The 22,923-nt window shown below is 39.9% G+C and overlaps 1 protein-coding gene across 2 annotated transcripts in view; it reads right to left on the bottom strand.

Annotated features, from left to right (window-relative positions):
• LOC146665753 (uncharacterized) overlaps positions 1-22,923 on the bottom strand; it is a 118,477-nt gene that overhangs the window by 17,261 nt on the left and 78,293 nt on the right. For both annotated transcript variants that reach the window (XM_085413495.1, XM_085413496.1), the window contains 16 exons: positions 19,511-19,564; positions 18,746-18,799; positions 18,598-18,651; positions 12,259-12,312; positions 11,922-11,975; positions 10,337-10,381; positions 6,808-6,852; positions 5,847-5,954; positions 5,643-5,696; positions 5,489-5,542; positions 4,612-4,665; positions 3,454-3,561; positions 2,442-2,495; positions 2,232-2,339; positions 1,924-1,977; positions 1,668-1,721 (listed from right to left, as the gene is read on the bottom strand). In XM_085413495.1, coding sequence (XP_085269621.1) covers positions 1,668-1,721; positions 1,924-1,977; positions 2,232-2,339; positions 2,442-2,495; positions 3,454-3,561; positions 4,612-4,665; positions 5,489-5,542; positions 5,643-5,696; positions 5,847-5,954; positions 6,808-6,852; positions 10,337-10,381; positions 11,922-11,975; positions 12,259-12,312; positions 18,598-18,651; positions 18,746-18,799; positions 19,511-19,564 — 1,008 coding nt within the window. The remainder of the gene's footprint in view (positions 1-1,667; positions 1,722-1,923; positions 1,978-2,231; positions 2,340-2,441; positions 2,496-3,453; positions 3,562-4,611; positions 4,666-5,488; positions 5,543-5,642; positions 5,697-5,846; positions 5,955-6,807; positions 6,853-10,336; positions 10,382-11,921; positions 11,976-12,258; positions 12,313-18,597; positions 18,652-18,745; positions 18,800-19,510; positions 19,565-22,923) is intronic.

Here is a 22,923-nt window from a genome sequence, read left to right as displayed (position 1 = left end):
GGTGTTGGCAGCATACGGCCAATCTAAACAGGACTTTCAGAGATCATGTGACTGTTCTTCCATAGAAAATGATCCCTATGAGTGTCACCTACTCATCAAATGGTGATTATTAAAAATCTATAAAGAATGGTAAATGGCCTGCATTTGTATAGTGCTTTACTTAGTCTCTAAGGACCCCAAAGCGCTTTGCACTACATTCAGTCAGTATGTGCCGGACACTGGCGCCACCGGGCCCTCTGACCACCACCAGTAGGCAAAAACATAAACGGTATAGCAGTAAAAGCCACCACTGTTGTAAAAAAAAAAAAAAAAAAAAGACGAGATGAATTTTGCAGCAAATCATTTATTTGGATTAAACTGGATTGATTTAAACATAAATCCTTCGTAGGGTGGTCATAGAAGGAACTAAATATTATAGTGCCCTATAAAAGGTTAAATGGTGTCCGCAGCCTGATGAAGGAGACTTATAAAAGAGATGTAGGAAAAAAAATAAGGACTAAAGTTGCATTTAAGAATCTATATTTATTACTGATGCTCATCAGCTAAAATCCTCATAGTAAAGGCCTCTGTACTGTAAATAAAGAATATGTTGATTAAAAAAAAACAGGTCAGTTTTTTCCTTGTAAGGAAAAGGTCCTCTCAGCCAACCATGTACGAAGCAGAAATTATCATTCATTCATTAAACTATGACTGTCAGCCTAAAAAAAAAAAGGAAGAGCCAAAGCACATTAAAGCTGAGGATTCTACTGACTTTAAGGTTACTTGTGGAAAAACAGGGGTGGCCCTATAGATGTATTTATTATTTAACAGCAATTTTCAGTTGTGCTGCTCAGAGGCAGCTGATGTTGAAAAAATCTTCAACGTCTGTACTCAGGCACTAGATGTGTGCTGTGGGAGTGTCCACATGAACAGCGCACAAGCCCACCCCTTGGCACGGTACGCTTAACCATTCCAAAACTCAACATTACTCAAATAAACTGAATTTTGGGGTGAAATGTACTGAGGCAGTGTATAGATAGCATGTTGTGAGTAAACCTACCCTGCCCTGTTTGGGCTGAAAATAACATGAGCTGTAAATTCAGAAAGAACATATTGTGTAAATTGTGACTGACTCATTGATGCAGCATGTATATATGTTCCTCTAGTGCCAGGTCTCTTTCCCCTTGTTGTCCTTAGTCTCTTTCCATGTTTGTGTGTCCAGGTACGAGGCCTCATTCCCTCCAGCAGACTACTGATCATTCACACCTGCCCTTCAGTAACTCTACTGAGCAGCTATGCATCTAAGCTGGCTTTTCCTACCAAAGTGATAACGGCGTTCATCAAGCTGCTAGACTATTGGGTTTGAGCCTCAGATTATCCCTGACTGATGAAACGAGTCTGCCTACAGCTATTGCCTAACTCCTGCCTGCCAGTGCAAACCATCTTCTTTATTACGACTCGTCCATTAACCCCGCATCACAGTAAAAATAAACCAATTGAAGTGTCTTTCTGAGTCTGAGCCTCCTTTTAGGCTTGACTTCATTGTGCATAATGAAAAGCACTTCAAAAGTTTGCTGAAACGTTGTGAAAAAACATTCTTAGAGGGCACGCTTAAAATTCTTATTTGGAATTATGTACTATATAAATCTTAACAGCACTGTGACTCTTATGAGAAACCGTTTTGTTACCTTCTCTCCCTGAGGTCCATCGGGACCTGGACGTCCTGGAGGACCTATCATTCCCTGAAATGAGAAAAGAATCACAGCACAATAAAGCTGCACATTAACATCAGTTTGCAATCTGCAGAGTTGTGAGGGAAAAAGCCAACTGTGTGTCATTAAATATCAGTCACAGCTATAAACTATTCAATACAGGTTAATTCAAAAAGCACTCTAAGCAGCATATCAAAAGCATCAATACTCTGCATTCTGGTATTCAACTCACCAGTAACCCAGGCAGGCCCACAGGGCCTAGTTCACCCATCAGTCCTGGTTCACCCTGTTCAAGAGGAAGACATCAGTTTCCAATGATTTTAATAAATCTGAATGAAGTTCTTTGTTTAATTTACAGTGATAGATCTTAGATAATCTATCCTTTGTGTCACCCTTTTGCATTTCAGTGCTCTTAAAAATTGCTCTAATAAATCTCACTGTTGGTGTTTTGAAATTGAACAAGCTTGAAGGAAATGTGGGTAGTGTTACTAAAATGTAACATCCAACTTCCACCGAACTGTTGAGTACACATATTCTCACCATCAGTCCCAAGTGGCCCTTCTCCCCCTTTGGACCTCTGTCACCATTTTCTCCGAGGGGTCCCCAGGGACCCTCTCGACCAGACAAACCAAGAGGTCCCAGCTCACCCTGCACACATTAACAACAACATGACCGGTAGTGCAAACATCACCCAGAGAGAACTCGCCTGCTTGTTCAATATATTGTATTTTTAACTAAACTGAAGCTTACCTTCTCCCCCTTGGGCCCAGGATCTCCAACTTCACCGGGAAGTCCAACATCCCCCTGAAGAAGATGAGGGAACAGAAGTTACTTAATGGTTCAGTCATCAAGGAAGCCTACAGTGAGGTAAAACCAACATATTTTCCTTCTTCATAAGGCAATGTTTTACATGTAATAAAGAATCAGATCTGTCAGAAAACTCATGTTTGAGAAGATTATACGGTTAGTTTGGCCTACAGCTTTCAAGCACGACTTCTCGCAAATAGTTATGAGGACATGAGGAGGTATAGGGAAATATCCCCCGAGCCCAACAGCCGGGTTGGTGGAAGGGTTAAAACATGAGGATAGGAGATTTTTCTCTGCTTAAATAGACATCAAACTGGAAGGAGAGTGAGGTTTGAGTGGGAAACAGTTCGAGCTGGCTGAACTAGATATCAGGCTTCACTTTGTTAAAAAACAATAACGCTGTTGTATTGCAGACAACAAAAAGATTATTAAAAGATACTTATCTTGCCACATCCTGTTTTGTTTGTGGTGCTTTCAGGGTTAATGTAGATTTAAAAAGATGTCATTGTTGACATGATTACAAAAACTACAAGCCACACGGTCTCTCTCTGCTCTTTCATAAAATCAAGACTTCAAAACCTTAAAAATGTGAAATAGGTACTGTCATTACCACAGTATCAGGAAAATGGAATTCCACATTTTATGTACCACAAATGGGGGTTTAATGCTTTTCAAACCAATTTTATACTTTAAAAAAAACAAAACAAAACAAAGGACCTCAAATACCTTCAGATTTTCAGCTGAGAGTAATTTAATTCTACCAATAATTAAAAGCACATCTGTTGCACAACAATACACTCTGGACAGGATGCTTGTAGGATTCAATAAAGGAAACGGGGTTCTGGAAAAAAAGAATCACCACCGGTACAACAACTCTGTTATTTAAGAGACAGCAGCTGGACATGTGTTTCAACACCTGAAATAATTTAAGTAAACAAAAGATAATTGTACTTACCTCTTTACCGACTGGTCCAGATGGTCCTTGTAGGCCTTTTCCCCCCTGAGGTCCCCTCTCTCCTGGTGGCCCTTTAGAACCAGGTTTCCCACAAGGTCCTAAATCCCCCTGTCAAACAGGAAAGTGTAGGAAAGTCAGATATCAGGCTTTTGGAGGCTAAAAAGTTGTTAGTTATCAAACGTTTGTACCCTTGCAGACTGTTCTAAATCACTAAACAAAGTCTCCTTGGCTTCATGAGGTCCAAAAGAAAAAGTAGTTTAATGACTTCCACATTTAAGGTTCCTGTACCCAGACCAGACTGTTCCATTTTCTTAAAGTTGCTCAGCATGGAGCATTTAATGAACAGGCGCTGAGTATTGCTGCAGCTACAGAGGTGTCACATTTATTGTGAATTTAATTTCTGTTGCAATAAAAGAATTAAAGAAAATGTTCATCTGTGCCACTGATTAATACAAGGCACAGTGGTCCCTCGTTTATGGTGGGAGTTACGTTCCAAAAATAACACGCAATAGGTGAAATCTGCGAAGTAGCCAACTTAATTTTTTACAATTATTACAGATGTTTTAAGGCTGTAAAACTCCTCACTACACACTTTATACACTTTTCTCAGACAGACATGAACATTTTCACACTTTTCTCTCTTGCTTAAACACTCTCAAAGTTCAAACCTTCATAGAAAAATAAGTGCAGTATTATAGAATGGAAAAAAAAGGCACCCGCAGGTGATGGCGTTTCATCGACATTTTTGTGTTTGTCGGGGAGAAAACAAACATACAGTGCAGCACTTCAGAGTCACACTGCTACCAATCGAAGATTTATGTAAATTTGACAAGCTGAACGCATTCTGTACTGTACAGGAGACAAGGCACGAAATTGATTGACAATGGTCTACAGCCAATCAGGACGCAGAACACAATGCGCTGTAAAGAAAAAAAAAACATTGAAAACTGCACACACACACAGCGAGGCTGCGAAACGTGAACCACGTTAAAGCGAGGGACCACTGTAACTTACAATTCTGATTGGACAGAAGTGTTTTTCAAGTCTGACTCTGACATTGTTATGAGAATAAAGACATTTTATTTCAAGTGTTTCCTCAATAATGGAGTCCAAGGTTTATAATTTCGGGTATACAACTTTGGTCCTGTTACCACTGACCTGGTCTCCTTTCCTTCCAAGTGGGCCCTCGATTCCTGTGTGGCCAGGAGGACCCTGATGAAAAATGTGAAAACTGCTTTATAGAACAGCAAAACTTTAAATTCTAATAGAAAAAACTAATTGGTGGCAAAAAAAAAGGGAGCAATTAAAAAAGCCAATTAAAAATAATATTTTCTTTATGAACATTAAACAGGGCCTTAATCACACCATAGTTTATGTTCAAAGTATGGAACAATTACAATAAGGGTTGTATTGTAGGCTCTGTCATTATGGCTACTCAAGCATGAACCATGAATGTGACTTAGTGTTTAATTAATCAGTGTACATTTTATATAATAATATATAATATAAAAGCTAGTTCTCTTTCATGGAGCTTGCCATGGTGCACTGCCAAGTTATTCCAACAAAATGGACCAACAAAACAACGGCAGCTTAAAGTTGTGACGTTGCAAGAGAAATTTGAGAACGCTAATTTTACTGTACTTATTACAAGCACAAAGCAAAAACAAAATCGTTGCTGGTGACCGCACAAAACATTGTAACCTTTTCTGGACTGAAAATCTCTCTGCTAATCAAAAATACATTTTCTTTTTAACAAAACAGAATATCTGTCTCAAGTTATCTCATCAATGGATATTATGGTGACTCAACACAGTTACAGGCAAAGAAAATTGAGCTCAAATCTTACTACCAGGTGTCAATAATTCCTACACACTTTCTTTAAATCTAATATACAGAATAAGGAAAAAGTTCATAAGATTAGATAAAAGTGCCTTAAGTATTGATCAGCTGGCTTCAGAGGCCCAGCAGTTAGGAGAGGTAAGTGAAGAAATCAGATCTAAGAAGTTTTAATTGCTTCACAACAAAATCCACCAACCTGCTGTCCTTGTCGTCCCATGGGGCCTGCTTCTCCAGGTGATCCAGGTAAACCCTGGAAGTTTCAGTGTTTGAACATTAATGAAGGCAGAAATAAGAGATTGTCATTATAAAACATTTACATTACATAATTGTTGAAGTTTACTGTAATTTACCTTAGGTCCTCTTTCCCCCGGTTCCCCTGATAATCCATCAGCACCCTGCGGACCCTGATCAGATCCAACAGACATGCACGTCAGCTTTTATGCACTCTTGTGATGATTCAGTAGATTTTACATGTATTGAAAAACAAATAACATGGACATTTATCTCTCCATGCAACATGAGGTAACAGCAGTCGATGGTAGGTACCCACTCACTGGGATTCCTGCCTGCCCCTGTGGTCCCTGAGGTCCTGGAGGCCCTTTGCTTCCCATTGGTCCTGGTTTTCCAATTGCCCCATCAGGACCTGGTAGACCTGGAGGACCCTTAAAAATGACAGAAAAAAGAATACAAATTGAAACTTTTTCAATTAGGTTATTTTTTTAAAGTCTAATATAAAAACAATCACTATTTTGCTCACTGATTATTTTTTTCATTAATTTGGAGTAAACACTTCCTGAAGCACATCCTGTGATTTAATCACAACACATTTTTTCTCTTTAATGTGTACAATTCATCAATAACATACAATCAATTTTAATTTAAAGAGATTTTAAACCAATATATTTGCCCGTTTGCCTATATACATGTCTAACAAATGCAAACGATTGCAAATGAACACTTCTTCTGTTTTTATGCACCGCTGGAGCACGTCGATGATGAAATGACTGGTAACTTACTCATTTTGTGATGATTGTTTCATGGATTGTGAGTAATATAATACAAGAACGGGTTGCAGGGAAATCAGCAACAATGAATCAATTAGAACCCATTTATGTGATGTAAATACAGCATACTCAGTTTTATGGAAAGACAGCTCCCTCCCTGCAGTAACAGCTTACAACAGCTGCATCTCATTCAGTGGAGCTTTAGATGATCTTTAAATGATTAGTTTTATTTTGTCTTATTGTGGGAGTCACAGCAAGCCTGACCAAAAATAGCTTCATCAACAAGTCTGACGGGACAATCAGCAAAAACATAGAATTGAATAGTAAGTACTGCAGACTGGTTTTGTTTTCTAGGCAGACCTTCAACAGCATGCAGAACTACATATTCTTCAACACCTAATCTAAACATGCCACGTTAAATAAAGGAAAAAGCAGTGAGTGAGATTGGGCAAACACAATCTGCCCAAATGAAAATGCAGAGTGCAATCTTCTTTATTTAACTCAAACTTACTTGTGGACCCTGTATCCCTTTGAGGCCGTCATCTCCTAGACGACCCTGTTAGAAACAACAACAGTTCAACTTGTTGAAACACAGAATTGAAAGTCATGCTGTGATGGCTCTGAAAAGAATTTTAGCATAATGTTAAATTGCCTTTAAAACTGTCAGTTTGCGACCTTATTTAATATATTTCCTCACTTTATCTCTCTGACAGTTTTTTCGTTTGCTCTGGTAAATATGCTATTAGCAAAATATCTGTAAATCGAATCTTGTTGGGCATGCTTTGTTCAGCTTATCACACTGATCATCCCAATTTAGCAGCAGGCTATTTTAATGATTAATGATGCTAGTGCTCATGCTGAATTGCCTTTAAATATTTACTGCAATTCTGTGAGGCTCTTTGGAATGTTTTTCTTCTTTTTAGCTTTCAGTTTATTCTAATTTAGGCATACAACGTATTGTTTGATGAATCACAATGCTGTTGCTAAACTAAACTAAATTGCCTGTAAGCCTGTGATGCCGTTTGGTATTTTTTAACATTTTATTTCTCTGACAAAGTTGTCCTTCTGCTCAGCAGGGGTTGAGCCAATGGATGATGGTGTCAGGGATTGACGATGGTTAAAGTGACTGGCGATAGTTCACCAACAAGGTGAACACATTGTACAACAAAAGCATGTACACCTCCAGTACTTGGTAAAATGTTCCTTAGTAACTTGTACCTCAACCTTTGGATAGCCATCAACAAGTTTCTGGTAAAAAAGGGAAAAAACCCCCAAAAAAACAGTTTCTGGTATAACTCTGGCTGGATATTTGACAACTCTTCTTGGCAGAATTGGTAGAGTTCATTTAAATTGGTTGGTCTCCTGACATGGATGCCTCTTTTAGCATTGTTCATAAATTTTCAATAGGGTTGAGGTTGGGGCGTTGGGAAAGCTATTCCAGAAGCTTAATGTTATTCTGCTTTCCAAACTGAGTTTTGATATGAATTTTGGATCATTCTTCTGTTGGAACAGCTAACTGTGTCCAAGTTTCAGCATGATACTATCATCACCATACTTGACAGTTGATACAAAGCACTTAGCTTTGAAACCCTCGCCTTCCCTCTTGTCATTGAGCCTAATAGCTCAATCTTTGTTTCTCTGACCATGAAACTTTTCTCCAGAAGGCAAATGGATTTTCCATGGTGGCAGCTGCTCAATTTAAGCTGAGCATGAATGAGTTCATTTTGGAGCAGCGGCTTGTTTCTTGGTCAGCACCATCTCAGTAAAATAAAACTCTGGCTGTGTACAGTGATGCTGGTGTTTCAGCACTTTCCAGTTGGTTGTTCCTGGGTTTTCTTGAAAATCATAAACAATTTTCTTTATATCTGAGGGTGATATATGGTTTTTCTTCTGGACCTTAGCAAAATGGCGACAAATCCAAATGTCTTGTACCTGTGTACAATTGTTTGAATGAATGAGCTTGGAATCTGCAGCTGTTTAAAAATGGTTCCAAGACAGCATCCTAACTTGTGTAAATCTATAATTCTCCTACTTAGATCTTAATCTTCCTTGGACTTTCCTATAACTCTGACTATTGGTCAGTCCAATTTGAGCAAATCCATTTTATGCTGGCAAAGACAAACTACCAAACTAGCTGTAGTCATAATCATAATCACTAGGCAAGGCAAGGCAAGGCAAGTTTATTTGTATAGCACAATTCAACAACAAGGTGATTCAAAGTGCTTTACAGAGACATTAGAAACAAGAACAAATAAAAAGCATGATTTAAAATTGATTAAAACAAGCAAATAAACTAACTAACTAATTAACAAACAAACAAACAAACAAACAAACAAAACAGTATATAAAATCAAAACAGATAAAATCAGAACAGTAGATAAAATCAGTAGTTAAATGTAAGTTTTTAAATTTAAGCTTAAAGTGTGGATTTGGTGCTTTATTCAAATGCAGCTGAGAACAGGTGAGTCTTCAACCTGGATTTAAATAAACTGAGTGTTTCAGCTGATCTGAGGCTTTCTGGGAGTTTGTTCCAGATATAAGGAGCATAAAAGCTGAATGCAGCTTCTCCGTGTCTGGTTCTGACTCTGGGAACTGATAAAAGACCGGATCCAGATGACCTGAGGGATCTGGATGGTTCATACTGGGTCAGGAGGTCATTGATGTATTTTGGTCCTAAACCATTCAGAGCTTTATAGGCCAGCATCAGAACTTTAAAGTCTATCCTCTGACGGACAGGCAGCCAGTGTAAGGACCTCAGAGCTGGACTGATGTGGTCCACTTTTTTGGTCTTAGTGAGGACTCGAGCAGCAGAGTTCTGAATGAGCTGTAGTTGTCTGACTGATTTTTTAGGTAGACCTGTAAAGATGCTGTTACAGTAATCAAGCCTACTAAAGATGAATGCATGGACTAGTTTTTCCAGGTCCTGTTGAGACATCAGATCTTTTATCCTTGATATATTCTTGAGGTGATAGTAAGCTGACTTTGTTATTGTCTTAATGTGTTTTTCTAAGTTTAGGTCTGCATCCATCACTACACCCAAATTTCTCGCCTGGTTTGTGGTTTTTAGATGTATAGATTGAAGTTCTCTGGTGACCTGTAATCGTTTTTCTTTGGCGCCAAAGACTATTACCTCAGTTTTGTTTTTGTTTAGCTGGAGAAAATTGTGGCACAACCAGTCATTGATTTCCTCAATGCATTTACCAAGAGCCTGTACAGGGCCTCGGTCTCCTGGTGACATTGTGATATATATTTGTGTGTCATCTGCATAGCTGTGATAGTTTATTTTGTTGTTGTTTATAATCTGTGCCAGTGGGAGCATGTAGATGTTAAACAGAAGGGGTCCCAAGATGGAACCTTGGGGAACTCCACATGTGATACTTGTCTGCTCAGATGTGAAGTTACCTATTGATACAAAGTATTTCCTGTTTTCTACGTATGTTTTGAACCAGTTTAGTACAGTTCCTGAAAGACCTGTCCAGTTCTCCAGTCGTTTGAGTAATATGTTGTGGTCAACTGTATCACTAATGAAAAGTTAATAGGCCTTTGCCTTATGAAGTTAAAAGACGTCATGTTTGCCTACTGGTGGTGGTCAGAGGGCCCGGTGGCGCCAGTGTCCAGCAGCCTCGCCTCTGTCAGTGCGCCCCAGATCAGCTGTGGCTACAATGTAGCTTGCCATCACCAGTGTGTGAATGAATGGGTGGATGACTGATTGTAGTGTAAAGCGCTTTGGGATCCTTAGGGACTAAGTAAAGCGCTATACAAATACAGGCCATTTACCATCATCATAATTATCATCATCAAATGCAAGAAAACAAAAGAAGGATATTTCTGACTGTTGGGCTGATTTTTAAATCAGGGTTTAATTGCATTTGCAGAAATACTTATTCATCTTGTGTCCTTTTTTATTTTCAGTTTATTATTATTATAAATTATGATGTTTAATGTGATGGTTTCTCAAAGTGATATTTCACAGAGACACCAGAAACTTAACACTTACAACCAAATTATAAGATAAACCACCTTGTGAGGATTTGTCTCACCTGTGGTCCCCGGGGTCCCTTCTCTCCAGGAGGACCTTGCAAACCCTAAAAAAATGAAACAGAGTTAGATCATGCTCCTTATATCTGCATGTTTAAAAAACACTCACATCACATTGGTTGCTTTCTGTGGTTGATCAGCTATGGGATAAGTGGGTAAAATATGTTAAACCTACAAAACTGGATATTGCTGATGTCTTAGGTGATCAACAGTGTGATCTTATTTATGTATTTATATTTCATTATTGTTATTTTATCTTATTTATTTATTCATTTTTATGTGGGCACTCCTCCAAAATTGTAGAAAGTTCACACAAGCTGTAAAATCTTATGATTTACTGACATTGTACTAGTTCTATTACTTGATTTGTAAAGATGAATTGTTATCTGCAGATGAAGATTTTTTTTTAAACTGTAATTTTAGTGATCTCTGGCTGTAAAGATGTGTTTTAGGTTACTCAGTTTCAACCTGTCCTGAATCTTTAACCATAGCTAAGCTAGTGTAACACCAATACAAACTAAACACACTTAAAAGATATTAAGTTCTTTAAGTATCTTTAATGATTTTATGACCTGTAATTGACCTAAAAGCACATGTTTAAAAATTTAAGTTAACTTTTTTTAACTTATCTAAAAACACAATATCTTCTGTCTGACACATCCCCTTGGTTTGTTTACTTGTATTTTGTTATTCTCAGTGAGAATAAAACACTAACATTTGTATGCCTGATAATCTTTGGAACCTTAACCTGGGTTTTTCTCTACCATGATGAGTGCAGCTTTAAATGCCTTCAGTGATGTGGAACAATGACGAGTTTAAGACATTATTTAGCTTTCAAACTGAGCTCAAACTGCCTTATTTCTATGACACATTGATTTCACTGCAGTGTTGGGCAGCCATCTGTGTAAGTAAAAAGTGGCTCCAATGACACTGCATAGAGTGCTGGCAGCTTCAAAAAACAGTCTCACTTTCACTACTCAAAACTAACTCTTTCCATGCACAAGGGACCTTCTTATTCCTAAATCTACCAACAAAAAGACCGACAGTGATTTATAGGGTAAACAAACTTTGGCAAGAACAGCACAGATTTTGTTTTTTCTCCCACAACTTAACCAAAACTGAAAAAAAAAAACATATGAGTCAAGTTGAGGTAATTATTTTGTACCATTACAGAAAAAAACAATAAACAGGGAAGATCAGTGGAGTACCTATCTGAAGAATTAAGCTGGCATTTGATGTGTACAGTTGTGGCCAGACGCGAAGACAGTGATTGGAACAATTTATTTGTCCTCTTTCAGCTGAGCCTGCCACATCACTCACTTCGCCATTAGATTTTCCTCCAGAGCTCTCAGTAAAATCAATCACTCTGACTTGTTTGCCTCCATATACTGGCAGTCCCTGTAGACCAGCTGCACATTTCATCGGTCTATTTTATTTACCAGCCCCTTCTTGGTGTGACCCCACCATCTCTTCTGCTTTAATCTAATCTGCTTTACAATACTCAGTCTACCCCTCATATACCCCAAATAGCTCCCAGGGGTTAAAGGTTAGGAAATAAAAAAGCAAAAATAAACTGCAGACACTTACTGGAGGTCCAGGCTTCCCAACAGGACCGGGTAATCCTCGTAAACCTGGCTCCCCCTGGTGCAGAAAAAAGAAAAATAATTTTATTGTGATTGTTTCTGATAATTGAAGCTGTAAAGTTACTTCCAATCAAAAGATTTTAACAGCTTTAACAGAACATTTCTGTACTCACCTAAATGTCAAAAATATTCTAGTCAAAAATCTTTCGCTTGCCCTTTTCATAGCTGAGTCCCTCACTTTTAACACAATTTACCGACTCATGTACGTACAACAACATCTTTCGTCCAGTTCCTATATGAAAAAGGACAAGGTGAGATAGATGTCAGGAGGATGATCTTACCCTCGGTCCTGTGAAACCTGTTGGCCCACGCATTCCCACAGTTCCTGGGATACCCTAATGACAGAGGGAGACACAAGACATTATTACTACTATCATTTCAGCAAATATGGAGCTGAAGGCTCTTGTAGGCTTTTAGCGCCATACCATAATTATTTAAAGATTAATTATTTTATTTCAGGATATACTACAATGTTCACGCGCATATTTGAAATCATTCAAAACTAATAAAAGCTGTTAGACACAACAGCTGTGACTTTCTTCCCAAAAGATCTGTGTATTGTGTTCAAGTGATATGAGCTGAAGTCCAACTAGGGCCGAGCTGTATTCTCATGTAATACCAATTTTAACCACTATATCAAACAAAAGGCCTGGGGACCAGAATTGGACCAGCAAAGGTTACAATCTGACTAATTGTATGGCTTCGTAAAATGTGAAAGAGAACAGAAATTTCGGATTTTTAATTGTATGTTCATAGGTTTTACAGCTTTTCCTACTGATAAAACCTCAACCATGGCTATTCATGCTACACCAAAGCGGTCAAATTATGGTTTTCTGTAATTTTACACATTTACTTTTAAAAATGTAAGGTCAAAGAGTCGTGGCGACAGATTTCTTTCTTTCTTTCTGGAAAAGCTATAAAATACACTAAAAAGACTTGTTACAGAGTATAGCATGGTGGAAAAGGATGGAGAGAATCCCCCACTAAGCTTTTGGGTTGGCATTACTTTAGATTTTGTTTTGTATTAATTGCATGCTTTGGTGTTTCTTTGTGTTTGATGTGAGGTGTGGGCCACACCCATGTGGGAGTGGAGATTCTACTCTAGTCCAGCTGCCAGCTATTTGGAGTTGAATACAGGGAGGATTGGAGCCCTTTTCTATAAAGGGGAGAGGAAACAGGAAGTAGGTGTTGTCGTTGTTTTTTTTTTTAGTAGGACACTGGTGTAGCAGGGAAGCCTCGAAGATCCAGAATGAAGTGTGCACATTTTAACGGAAAAGATTTTTAACCTGGCCTGGTTTTGCTTTTAAAATAATCTGAGGATGTTGGAGGGAGGACTCATTCTTATTGGGATGTGAGTGGATGTGCTGGGAGGCAGGAAAACAAACACTGGACTGGAGACTCTCTGTGCCCCTGACAAGGAAACTGGACCAGTTTTGGGGAAGTTCCAGCTCCCAGGATGTGATGTGGAGACCCAGCCTTGATGAAGTCAGGCCTGAAAAGGTGGATGGCTCCTTTGACCACCTTTCCCCTGTCCTGACCGCGGTGGCTTTGGGCCTTGTATTCCTGGCCAGAGTTGTGTCTTCAGCCAGTAGTTTTTCCCGGAGAAAGAACAAATAAATCTTGTGTAACCCATTACAGTGTGCGTGTGGTGGTTCGTTACTGGTCAATATTAGAGCTACTACTTTCTTGTACGGAGGCCATTTTGGGCCTTACGTAACAGACTGAATATACTTCAGAGCCAAGCCAGTCACCTTCAGATCGGCAATACCGCTGTCAGGGTCTCTATTCTTGTTTTGTGTTGTATTACCTATTCTGCTGCTGTTTGTGGATGAGATTACAGCTACCTACGTTTATGATCGAAATACCTTATTTCGGATCAAATCAGCAATGGAGTTGACGGATAAAAATGAGAAACACTTTGGAGGCTTCCCTCCACCACTTGGGTGATAAGCTGATGCCCATAACCTCCCATGGTTGCTTGTGTCAGGCAGAAACCGGAGCTGCCATTCCTCGACAAAAAGTTGCCGGAGGAAGCGAGGAAGGAGAGCGGGCATCCAAGTGAGATTATGGAAATATAGGAATACCGCTGATTTAGCATCCTGCTCGAGGCTCCCAACATTGGATGTTTTAGCTAAAACGGACTTCCAGCTGAATGCACGGCTTCTCCGCACGAGTTTCATAAGGACCGTCTTACTGTACCGCGGCTTACGATAAAAGGTAAGAAGTCCCGGGGATCGTGCAGGGCAAACCTGCGCCAAGCCTCTCAGGATCTAACCACAGATGTTTCAGCCTCGCTGATTAAGATGACCCTATTAAATTGTCGTTTAATCTCAAACAAGGCATTTGTCCTTTGTTTTATTAGGAATAACCTGGAATAACCTGGATTTTTTATTCCTATCGGAAACTTGGCAGCGAAATATGGAATTTCCTCATTTCAATGAAGTGGGCCCTGCAGATTTGTCTGTATTTGTCTGACCACACCATTGATTTCAGGATGTGGAGGTGGGCTGGTTGTTATTGCTAGAAACTCCTTTTTCTGTTATCTGGTGAAGACCTCTTCTTTTAATTCTGTTGAGATTCAGATGATGAAGATAAACAGGAATAATCCCTTCCATGTGATCATAGCTGGACTGGCCATCGGGCGTACCGGGCATTTGCCCGGTGGGCCGATGGATTTTTTTTTTCTTTAGGAAGGGTATATATAATGAAAGGTGTTGGATTGGCCAATTGGTCATGATCGACTCTGGGCTGGACCAATTACAGCCGAGGAGGCCGGATGCACCCCCCCCCCTTGTTTAGCGATCACGTGACTTTCGCGCATTGCATGCCGGGAACTCGTGGCAAAACAATCCAAGTACCGCATCAAACGCAAGCATTTGCAGCACCGCAAAACGTTCATTCTCCGGTTCCAATACCTTCTTGTTTTTCTTTGCCGCACAAAAAAGGAATGTACAAAACAAAAGGAGAACAATGCCGGTCCGTACAAAGACAGACTCGACGAAAAGACAAAGAAAAGATACGAGGAAAAATCAAAGGAGTGAAAGGGTCAGACCCTTATGAGTGGACAAAAGACGTCAGCGTGCTGCCGAACTTTCACCACGCTCAGATTTATAATTACACGGTTCTTGGAGTGAGTGCACACACTCATGAAGTTTAGTAACTTCAGGTCACTGCAACAAGCCCAGGTACAGTTTACCGACGGATGGGTACAGGACCTTGAAATGCACCGTGTAGAACGAAAGACCATCGTACGAACAAAGGTAAGTTTACCAGTCTCACAAATCGTCGTCATAAATACACATTCGTTAACCGTTTATTAATATAACCTTTGAGCTCAACGGTAATTAATTAGTAGTGGAAATAATCTCTGGTTCATTACAGAAATGTAGCAGTGACAATAATATTGTATGCTGTAATCGCACTGGACAATTAGTGATACAAAACAACTGTTTTATCCTGTGAATAAAAGTATATGTTTTTGTCAATGTACCATGGTAATAACAGAAGCGAAACGCAATATTGTGTCAGGACAATTTACTATTTATGCACAATAAATAAAGGAGCATAGCGCGACAATTTCTGTTCAGCGCCAGACTTGCTTGTAACCTATATCACCAATTATGTTAAGAAACATGACGTATTAACTACTACAAAACTCTGACCTTTGTGGGAATGCCTGGAGCAGACTAACATGTGAGCTGGAGTGTTCTGAGACGTTATATTTGGTATATCCAGACCATCCGTCGGCTCTTACTTCGGAAACATGGCTTAAAAAATTTCTCTTCAACGACGTAATCCGATAAAAATAAAAAAACGATCTCTTTACCCGTCAACTTCCTGTGGCTGTCATGCGACCGGCTATTGCAGTTAATAATAATACAACAGCTTCTTGCCATTTTTTGGGTTTCTTTTTATCGCTGTGTAACTGAGTTCAATTGAAAGCCTGCGTGCGCTAGTACCGCTTGCCACAAGTTCCCAGAATCCTTTGCGTTTTACCCCTGAATGACGTCACATTTATCCTGGTGGGCCGGTCTCTAGTCAAAATGCCCGGGCCGATTTTTTGTCCCAGTCCAGCCTTGCATGTGATCTCAATCTATAGACCACTGGCACTAGCGAGGAGTTTCTTAGTTGACTTTCTATCCTCCACCATCAAGCTGAATAAAATCTTTCTGCTGGGGGATATTAATGTCCATGTTGATGACAAATCATGCCACACTGCTTCTGAATTTCTTAGTCCTTTAGACTCCTTTAACTTTACCCAACACGTAACTGGGCCAACACACAGCGGTGGCCACACCTTAGATTTGATTCTATCACTGGGTCTGGATATCGGTCCAGTTTGTCGTGAGGACATTTTTATTAGTGATCATAAATATCTTTTATTTGATCTCTCCTTTATTTCTGACACACTGCCCTCTGTTCATGTGAAGCATTCACGATTAATTACTGACCCTTTAATTCGCAATGTCAAAATATTCTAGATAAAGTTGCTCCTCTTAAAATCAGGAAAAGCGGCACTGCCAAATCCCTGCCCTGGTTCACAGAAGCTATTTGCAGCTTTAGGCGAATTTGCCGTAAAACTGAGCGCCTGTGGAAAGCCACAAAACTTGAGGTTCATAAGCTCCACCTAAAAGAACTATTATCTACCTTCAACTACATGGTGAAAGATGCAAGAGCCACTTATTTCACTAAACGACTTGCAGTAGGAAAAAGAAATCCTAAGGTTCACAGTACAGTAAGTAACATAGTCTCTCCCAAACTCCGTGTACACCTGTCATTTCAGATAAGGACTGCAATGACTTTCTAAGATTTTTCCAAGACAAAATCAGTAACCTAAGAGGAAACTCAGCTCCCTCAGATAGTCCCTTCAACCACGATCTTCCACACCCTGTAATTATGGAATCCCTTCACCCAGTTTCTTTAGAAGATCTAAAAGAAATACTGATCCAAATGAAACCCTCAATGTCCTACCTACTTCTTTATTTTGCAAAGTTTTTGACACCATTGGGCCCTCTGTGGTCACACGGATAAACTGTTCCCTACTGTCTGGCTCTGTCCCCAGGTGCTTTAAACAGAGTGTTATTCAACCTCTGCTGAAAAAGCCGAACCTGGATCCGACTCTTCAGTCAAGCTACAGACCCATCTCAAAACTTCCTTTCATTTCTAAAATATTAGAAAAGGTCGTTTGGTCCCAAGTAAAGAAGGCACTGGAGAAACATAACATTCTTGATGACCTTCAGTCGGGATTCAGAAAGTCACAGTCCACAGAAACTGCTCTCCTCAAAGTCACAAATGACCTTTTGATGGCCGCGGACAGAGGCGATTGCTCAATCCTTGTCCTATTGGACCTTAGCTCGGCCTTCAATACCGTTGATCATCAGATCTTAATTCACCGCTTAAATCATATGGTGGGGATATCTGGATCTGTTTTGCCTAATTTCTGGCAGATAGAACATTCATAGTTTCGGTGGGAAACCTTTGCTCAGTTGTAGCTAAATTGTCATGGGGAGTTCTGCAAGGTTCGGTTCTAAGCCCCCTATTGTTTTCATTATATATCCTTCATTAAGGCCGTATCATTAGTAGCTTCAAAATTATTTCCTACCACCTGTATGCAAATGATATCCAATTATACATCTCCTTTAAACCCTGGGAATTAGACAAATTATTCCCTCTAATGGACTGTCTTAAAGAGATTAATGGTTGGATGACAAACAATTTCTTGCAGATGAATGCAGACAAGACTGAGTGATTGATCATTGCCCCAGAGAGCATCAAGCCCCAAATTAGTCAATGTCTGTGTCCTTTTCATCCTCAATAAAAGCTACTGCTCAGAACCTCTGTCTTTTGACGCTCATATCAAGTCTGTGACCCGCTCCTGCTTTTTTCATTTAAGAAACATTGCCAAACTCAGGACTATTGTATCCAAAGGCAAACTGGAGATACTTGTCCATGCCTTCATCTCCTCTTGTTTAGATTACTAACGTAACGTACTCTTTTCTTGTCTGCCTAAGGTTTCCCTAAATCACCTCCAAGCAGACCAAAATGCCGCAGCAGGGCTCCCACAGTCATAAATTCTCCCATATCACCCCTGTGTTAAAATCCTTGCACTGGCTTCCGGTTGGGTATAGATATCAGTTTTACTCTTACATTCATGTCCCTACAAGGTGAGGCCCCCACCTATATCACTGAGCTTCTCCAACCCTACTCTCCAAACCGGATCTTTAGATCCACTGATAGTGGTCTTCTAACCATTCCACGGGCCCGTTTGAAAACAAAGGGGGATTACGCTTTTCAACCCCTGGCTCCAATACTGTGGAACAGCTCAAAACACATCTGCTTAGACAGGCATTTAGGTAATATTCATGTGTAGTATACTCTTTTATTGGATATGTTACTATACCCTCTTTATACTGTTTTATTGTTTCGATTGATATGCTTTTATTCCCAAGTGAAGCACTTTGAAATAACTTCCTGTTTTAAAAAGTACTATATAAATAAATTTTACTGACTACTTTTACTAGTTGTTATGCTAAACTTGTGCTGCTTATATACTGTATGTACATACATTTTGTTTTGAAATGTAATGCAGGCGGATTCCTTGCAGCAGAAGAATCACTTACATACATGCCTACAGGGCCCTGAGGTCCCTCAAACCCTGGCTTCCCTGTGAAGCCCTGAAGAAACACATTAAAAACACAAAAAAACATTAAAAAAAACTTCTCTGTAGACAGATATCACAGAGGTCATGACTACTATTTGCAGCCTCACCCTTTCTCCTGGGGGTCCTGGTGAGCCTGGAGGCCCCGTCTTCCCCGTTGGCCCCTGATATGTCAACAACAAGGAATCTATCAAAACTAAGACGTGGTAGAAAATGTTTATCTTATCAGCCAGTCAGATTTACATGTCATGACCTTCATTACAACAGTAACATTAAAAACAAGGATGCTGCTGATCTTGCAGGGTAAAATTTAGGACATTTTTGCAAACACAGTTATTTCCTGTTTCTCAGGAAATTATACCAGCTACTCAATATCACTGCAATATATTAAGCTTAGTTTGAATATCATCCCAATAATTATGCAAAGCAGCTATAGTAGAGTCTAAGAATAAAAAAATGGACCTGAAATGAGCACAATAGGTGCACTTTACATGAAAAACCAAGGGATTAGATAATACCTTCATACAGTTTTTGAGCTATATCCTTTCAATGACAAAGTCTTTCCAGGCTATCAAGCCTCTACACCAGGGGTCCCCAATCTCAGTCCACAAGGGCCGGTGTCCCTGCAGGTTTTAGATCTCACCCTGGGTCAACACACCTGAATCACATGATTAGTTCATTACCAGGCCTCTGGAGAACTTCAGGACATGTCGAGAAGGTAATTTATCCATTCAAATCAGCTGTGATGGATCAAGGGCACATCTAAAACCTGCAGGGACACCGGCCCTCGTGGACTGGGATTGGGGACCCTTGCTCTACACGCTACACAGGTACAGTGCTCTGTCTCTCAAAATGAAATAAAAATAAAGGCATACCGCAGAACCTGGTGCACCATCAGTTCCTCTCACTCCGGGAATTCCTTGAAACCCCTAAATAGGAAGGAGAAGACGTAATGAAGAATGGGCAAAGAACCAAGGAGAACTGCACTGATGACCTATAAAAGTGCAAACACAAAATAATGTGCAGTGAGCTGTTATACTATTAGTCTAAATTGGCTGATTCAGCATTTTGCTAATGATTGCTGAATACAGGATTTAATTGTTTCTTGGCAGTTGCATTAAAAGGGATTCATGAGATGATTCATGTTTTCTCAGCTGATTGGCAGCTTTCTTGTGCTCGGAAAATCGTATCTTAAAGTACATTTAAGATAAGTACAGTATAAACATTTTAGAAAATTCTAATTTTGTAGGAAAGGTTTGGGGAAAATTCTTCCCCAAACTTGCTTTTCTCTCCTTTTCAGGGTCGTGGGGGGTGCTGGAGCCTATCCCAGCTGTCTTAGGGCAAGAGACAGGGTACACCCTGGACAGGTCGCCAGTCTGTCGCAGGACTAACACATATACACAGACAACCATTCACACTCACATTTACAACTATGGGCAATTTAGAGTTTCTAATTACCTATCCCCACTAACTGTATGTCTTTGGACAGTGGGAGGAAGCCAGAGTACCTGGGGAGAACCCAAGCAAACACGAGGAGAACATGCAAACTCCACAGAAAAGACCCCTCCCTGATGGTGGAACTGAACTCAGGACCTTCTTGCTGTGAGGCAACAGTGTTAAGGCAACAACTGCCCGATTTGCAAATAATCATCCTCTAATTTATAAATGTAGACAGACTGCCAACACCAGTTTCCGGTGTATGCACTGCTTTGCAATAGGGGATGAATTAACTGGTTGCCAACTGGTTGTATTCTCTTTATAGTCCTTCATAAAAGTAAGGTTGTAGAGTGTATGTGCACATGTGCAACTTTGCTGTTAAATCGCCATCCCACAGCATCCTTCTGTTTGTGTATGTAGATGACAATATCTTTTTTTTGGCCTTTTTATCTTATACAGATTGCATGTAATTGCTAAGTTGACCCCATTCATTCACATACTGATAGCAAATTGACAGCAGACTGGCTCCATCTCACTGCTGATTTATCATCATGTGCACCACCAAGCTCATTTCAAAGAAGACAACTGACAATGAGTGGTTAAAGACCTGGTACCTGTCTTTGAAACAACCATTTCAGAGGCAACAAAAATGCAAGTTCATTGGACACTCTCACAATAATTTTGTTAGGCATGAACAAAAATTTAGGTTTTCCCCAAGGCAAATGTAATATGAGGGGAATTATGCTTCATAATTTTTCACGACGTTCTGCCTTGACGAAAACTTAAAACCAGTGACTGAGACTGGGCTTTCACAATATTAAATTACATTCTCACCTCATGATTATTGTTGCACTATGTATAAAAAATACCATCAGCTAAATGTATTTATAACTTCATTTTATAGTGTTTATTTTAATTAAATAATAAAAACAGAAGTGCAAGAAAACATCATGAGTGTTCAAAAGCAAAAAAGCAGTTGTGTGAATTACAGACACAAAAAATTATCGTTTAATTTTAAGATATTGTTATTGCCTATGCACAGCCCTAACTGAGACTATAAACTCAGGAAGGAAACTGATTAATGAGGTCATAAAGTGAGCAGCATATACTTTTATATTATCTGCCCCTTTTTTTTCCAGCCAGATTTGCCTCCTGTTGACCATTAGAAAGAATGCATGTTGAAGGCTCTTCCACATCGACTTTTCAGAGTTGATGTCTGCTTACATACAGTTTATACTTGAGGTGTTTTTGAGACTAAATGGAATACAGACTGAATGTTTTCTATTTCTATTGACTGACACACTAGAAGCAACTTGGTCATCACAAATTGCTTTAAAGCTTTAAGGTTACCCAATAACATACAGTGGGGCAAAAAAGTATTTAGTCAGCCACCGATTGTGCAAGTTCCCCCACTTAAAATGATGACAGAGGTCAGTAATTTGCACCAGAGGTACACTTCAACTGTGAGAGACAGAATGTGAAAAAAAAAATCCATGAATTCACATGGTAGGATTTGTAAAGAATTTATTCGTAAATCAGGGTGGAAAATAAGTATTTGGTCACCTCAAACAAGGAAAATCTCTGGCTCTCACAGACCTGTAACGTCTTCTGTAAGAAGCTTTTCTGTCCCCCACTCATTACCTGTATGAATGGCACCTGTTTGAACTCATCATCTGTATAAAAGACACCTGTCCACAGCCTCAAACAGTCAGACTCCAAACTCCGCCATGGCCAAGACCGAAGAGCTTTCGAAGGACACCAGGAAAAGTATTGTAGACCTGCACCAGACTGGGAAGAGTGAATCTACAATAGGCAAGCAGCTTGGTGTGAAAAAATCAACTGTGGGAGCAATCATCAGAAAATGGAAGACATACAAGACCACTGATAATCTCCCTCGATCTGGGGCTCCACGCAAGATCTCATCCCGTGGGGTCAAAATGATCATGAGAACGGTGAGCAAAGATCCCAGAACCACACGGGGGGACCTGGTGAATGACCTGCAGAGAGCTGGGACCAAAGTAACAAAGGTCACCATCAGTAACACACTACAACGGCAAGGAATCAAATCCCACAGTGCCAGACGTGTTCCGCTGCTGAAGCCAGTGCATGTCCAGGCCCGTCTGAAGTTTGCCAGAGAGCACATGGATGATACAGCAGAGGATTGGGAGAATGTCATGTGGTCAGATGAAACCAAAGTAGAACTTTTTGGTATAAACTCAACTCGTCGTGTTTGGAGGAAGAAGAATACTGAGTTGCATCCCAAGAACACCATACCTACTGTGAAGCATGGGGGTGGAAACATCATGCTATGGGGCTGTTTTTCTGCCAAGGGGACAGGACGACTGATCCGTGTTAAGGACAGAATGAATGGGGCCATGTATCGTGAGATTTTGAGCCAAAACCTCCTTCCATCAGTGAGAACTTTGAAGATGAAACGAGGCTGGGTCTTCCAACATGACAATGATCCAAAACACACCGCCCGGGCAACAAAGGAGTGGCTCCGTAAGAAGCATTTGAAAGTCCTGGAGTGGCCTAGCCAGTCTCCAGACCTCAACCCCATAGAAAATCTGTGGTGGGAGTTGAAAGTCCGTGTTGCTCGGCGACAGCCCCAAAACATCACTGCTCTCGAGAAGATCTGCATGGAGGAATGGGCCAAAATACCAGCTACTGTGTGTGCAAACCTGGTAAAGACCTATAGTAAACGTTTGACCTCTGTTATTGCCAACAAAGGTTATGTTACAAAGTATTGAGTTGTATTTTTGTTATTGACCAAATACTTATTTTCCACCCTGATTTATGAATAAATTCTTTACAAATCCTACCATGTGGATTCATGGGATTTTTTTTTTCA

This window comes from Rhamphochromis longiceps, linkage group LG7, assembly GCF_057381845.1.
Source record: "Rhamphochromis longiceps isolate RC_006_pf linkage group LG7, R_longiceps_female_GT1.1, whole genome shotgun sequence".
In the NCBI taxonomy this organism is placed as follows: domain Eukaryota; kingdom Metazoa; phylum Chordata; class Actinopteri; order Cichliformes; family Cichlidae; genus Rhamphochromis; species Rhamphochromis longiceps.
The sequence above is the reverse complement of the archived record's forward strand: the minus strand, read 5'-3'. Positions and strand labels throughout refer to the sequence as shown.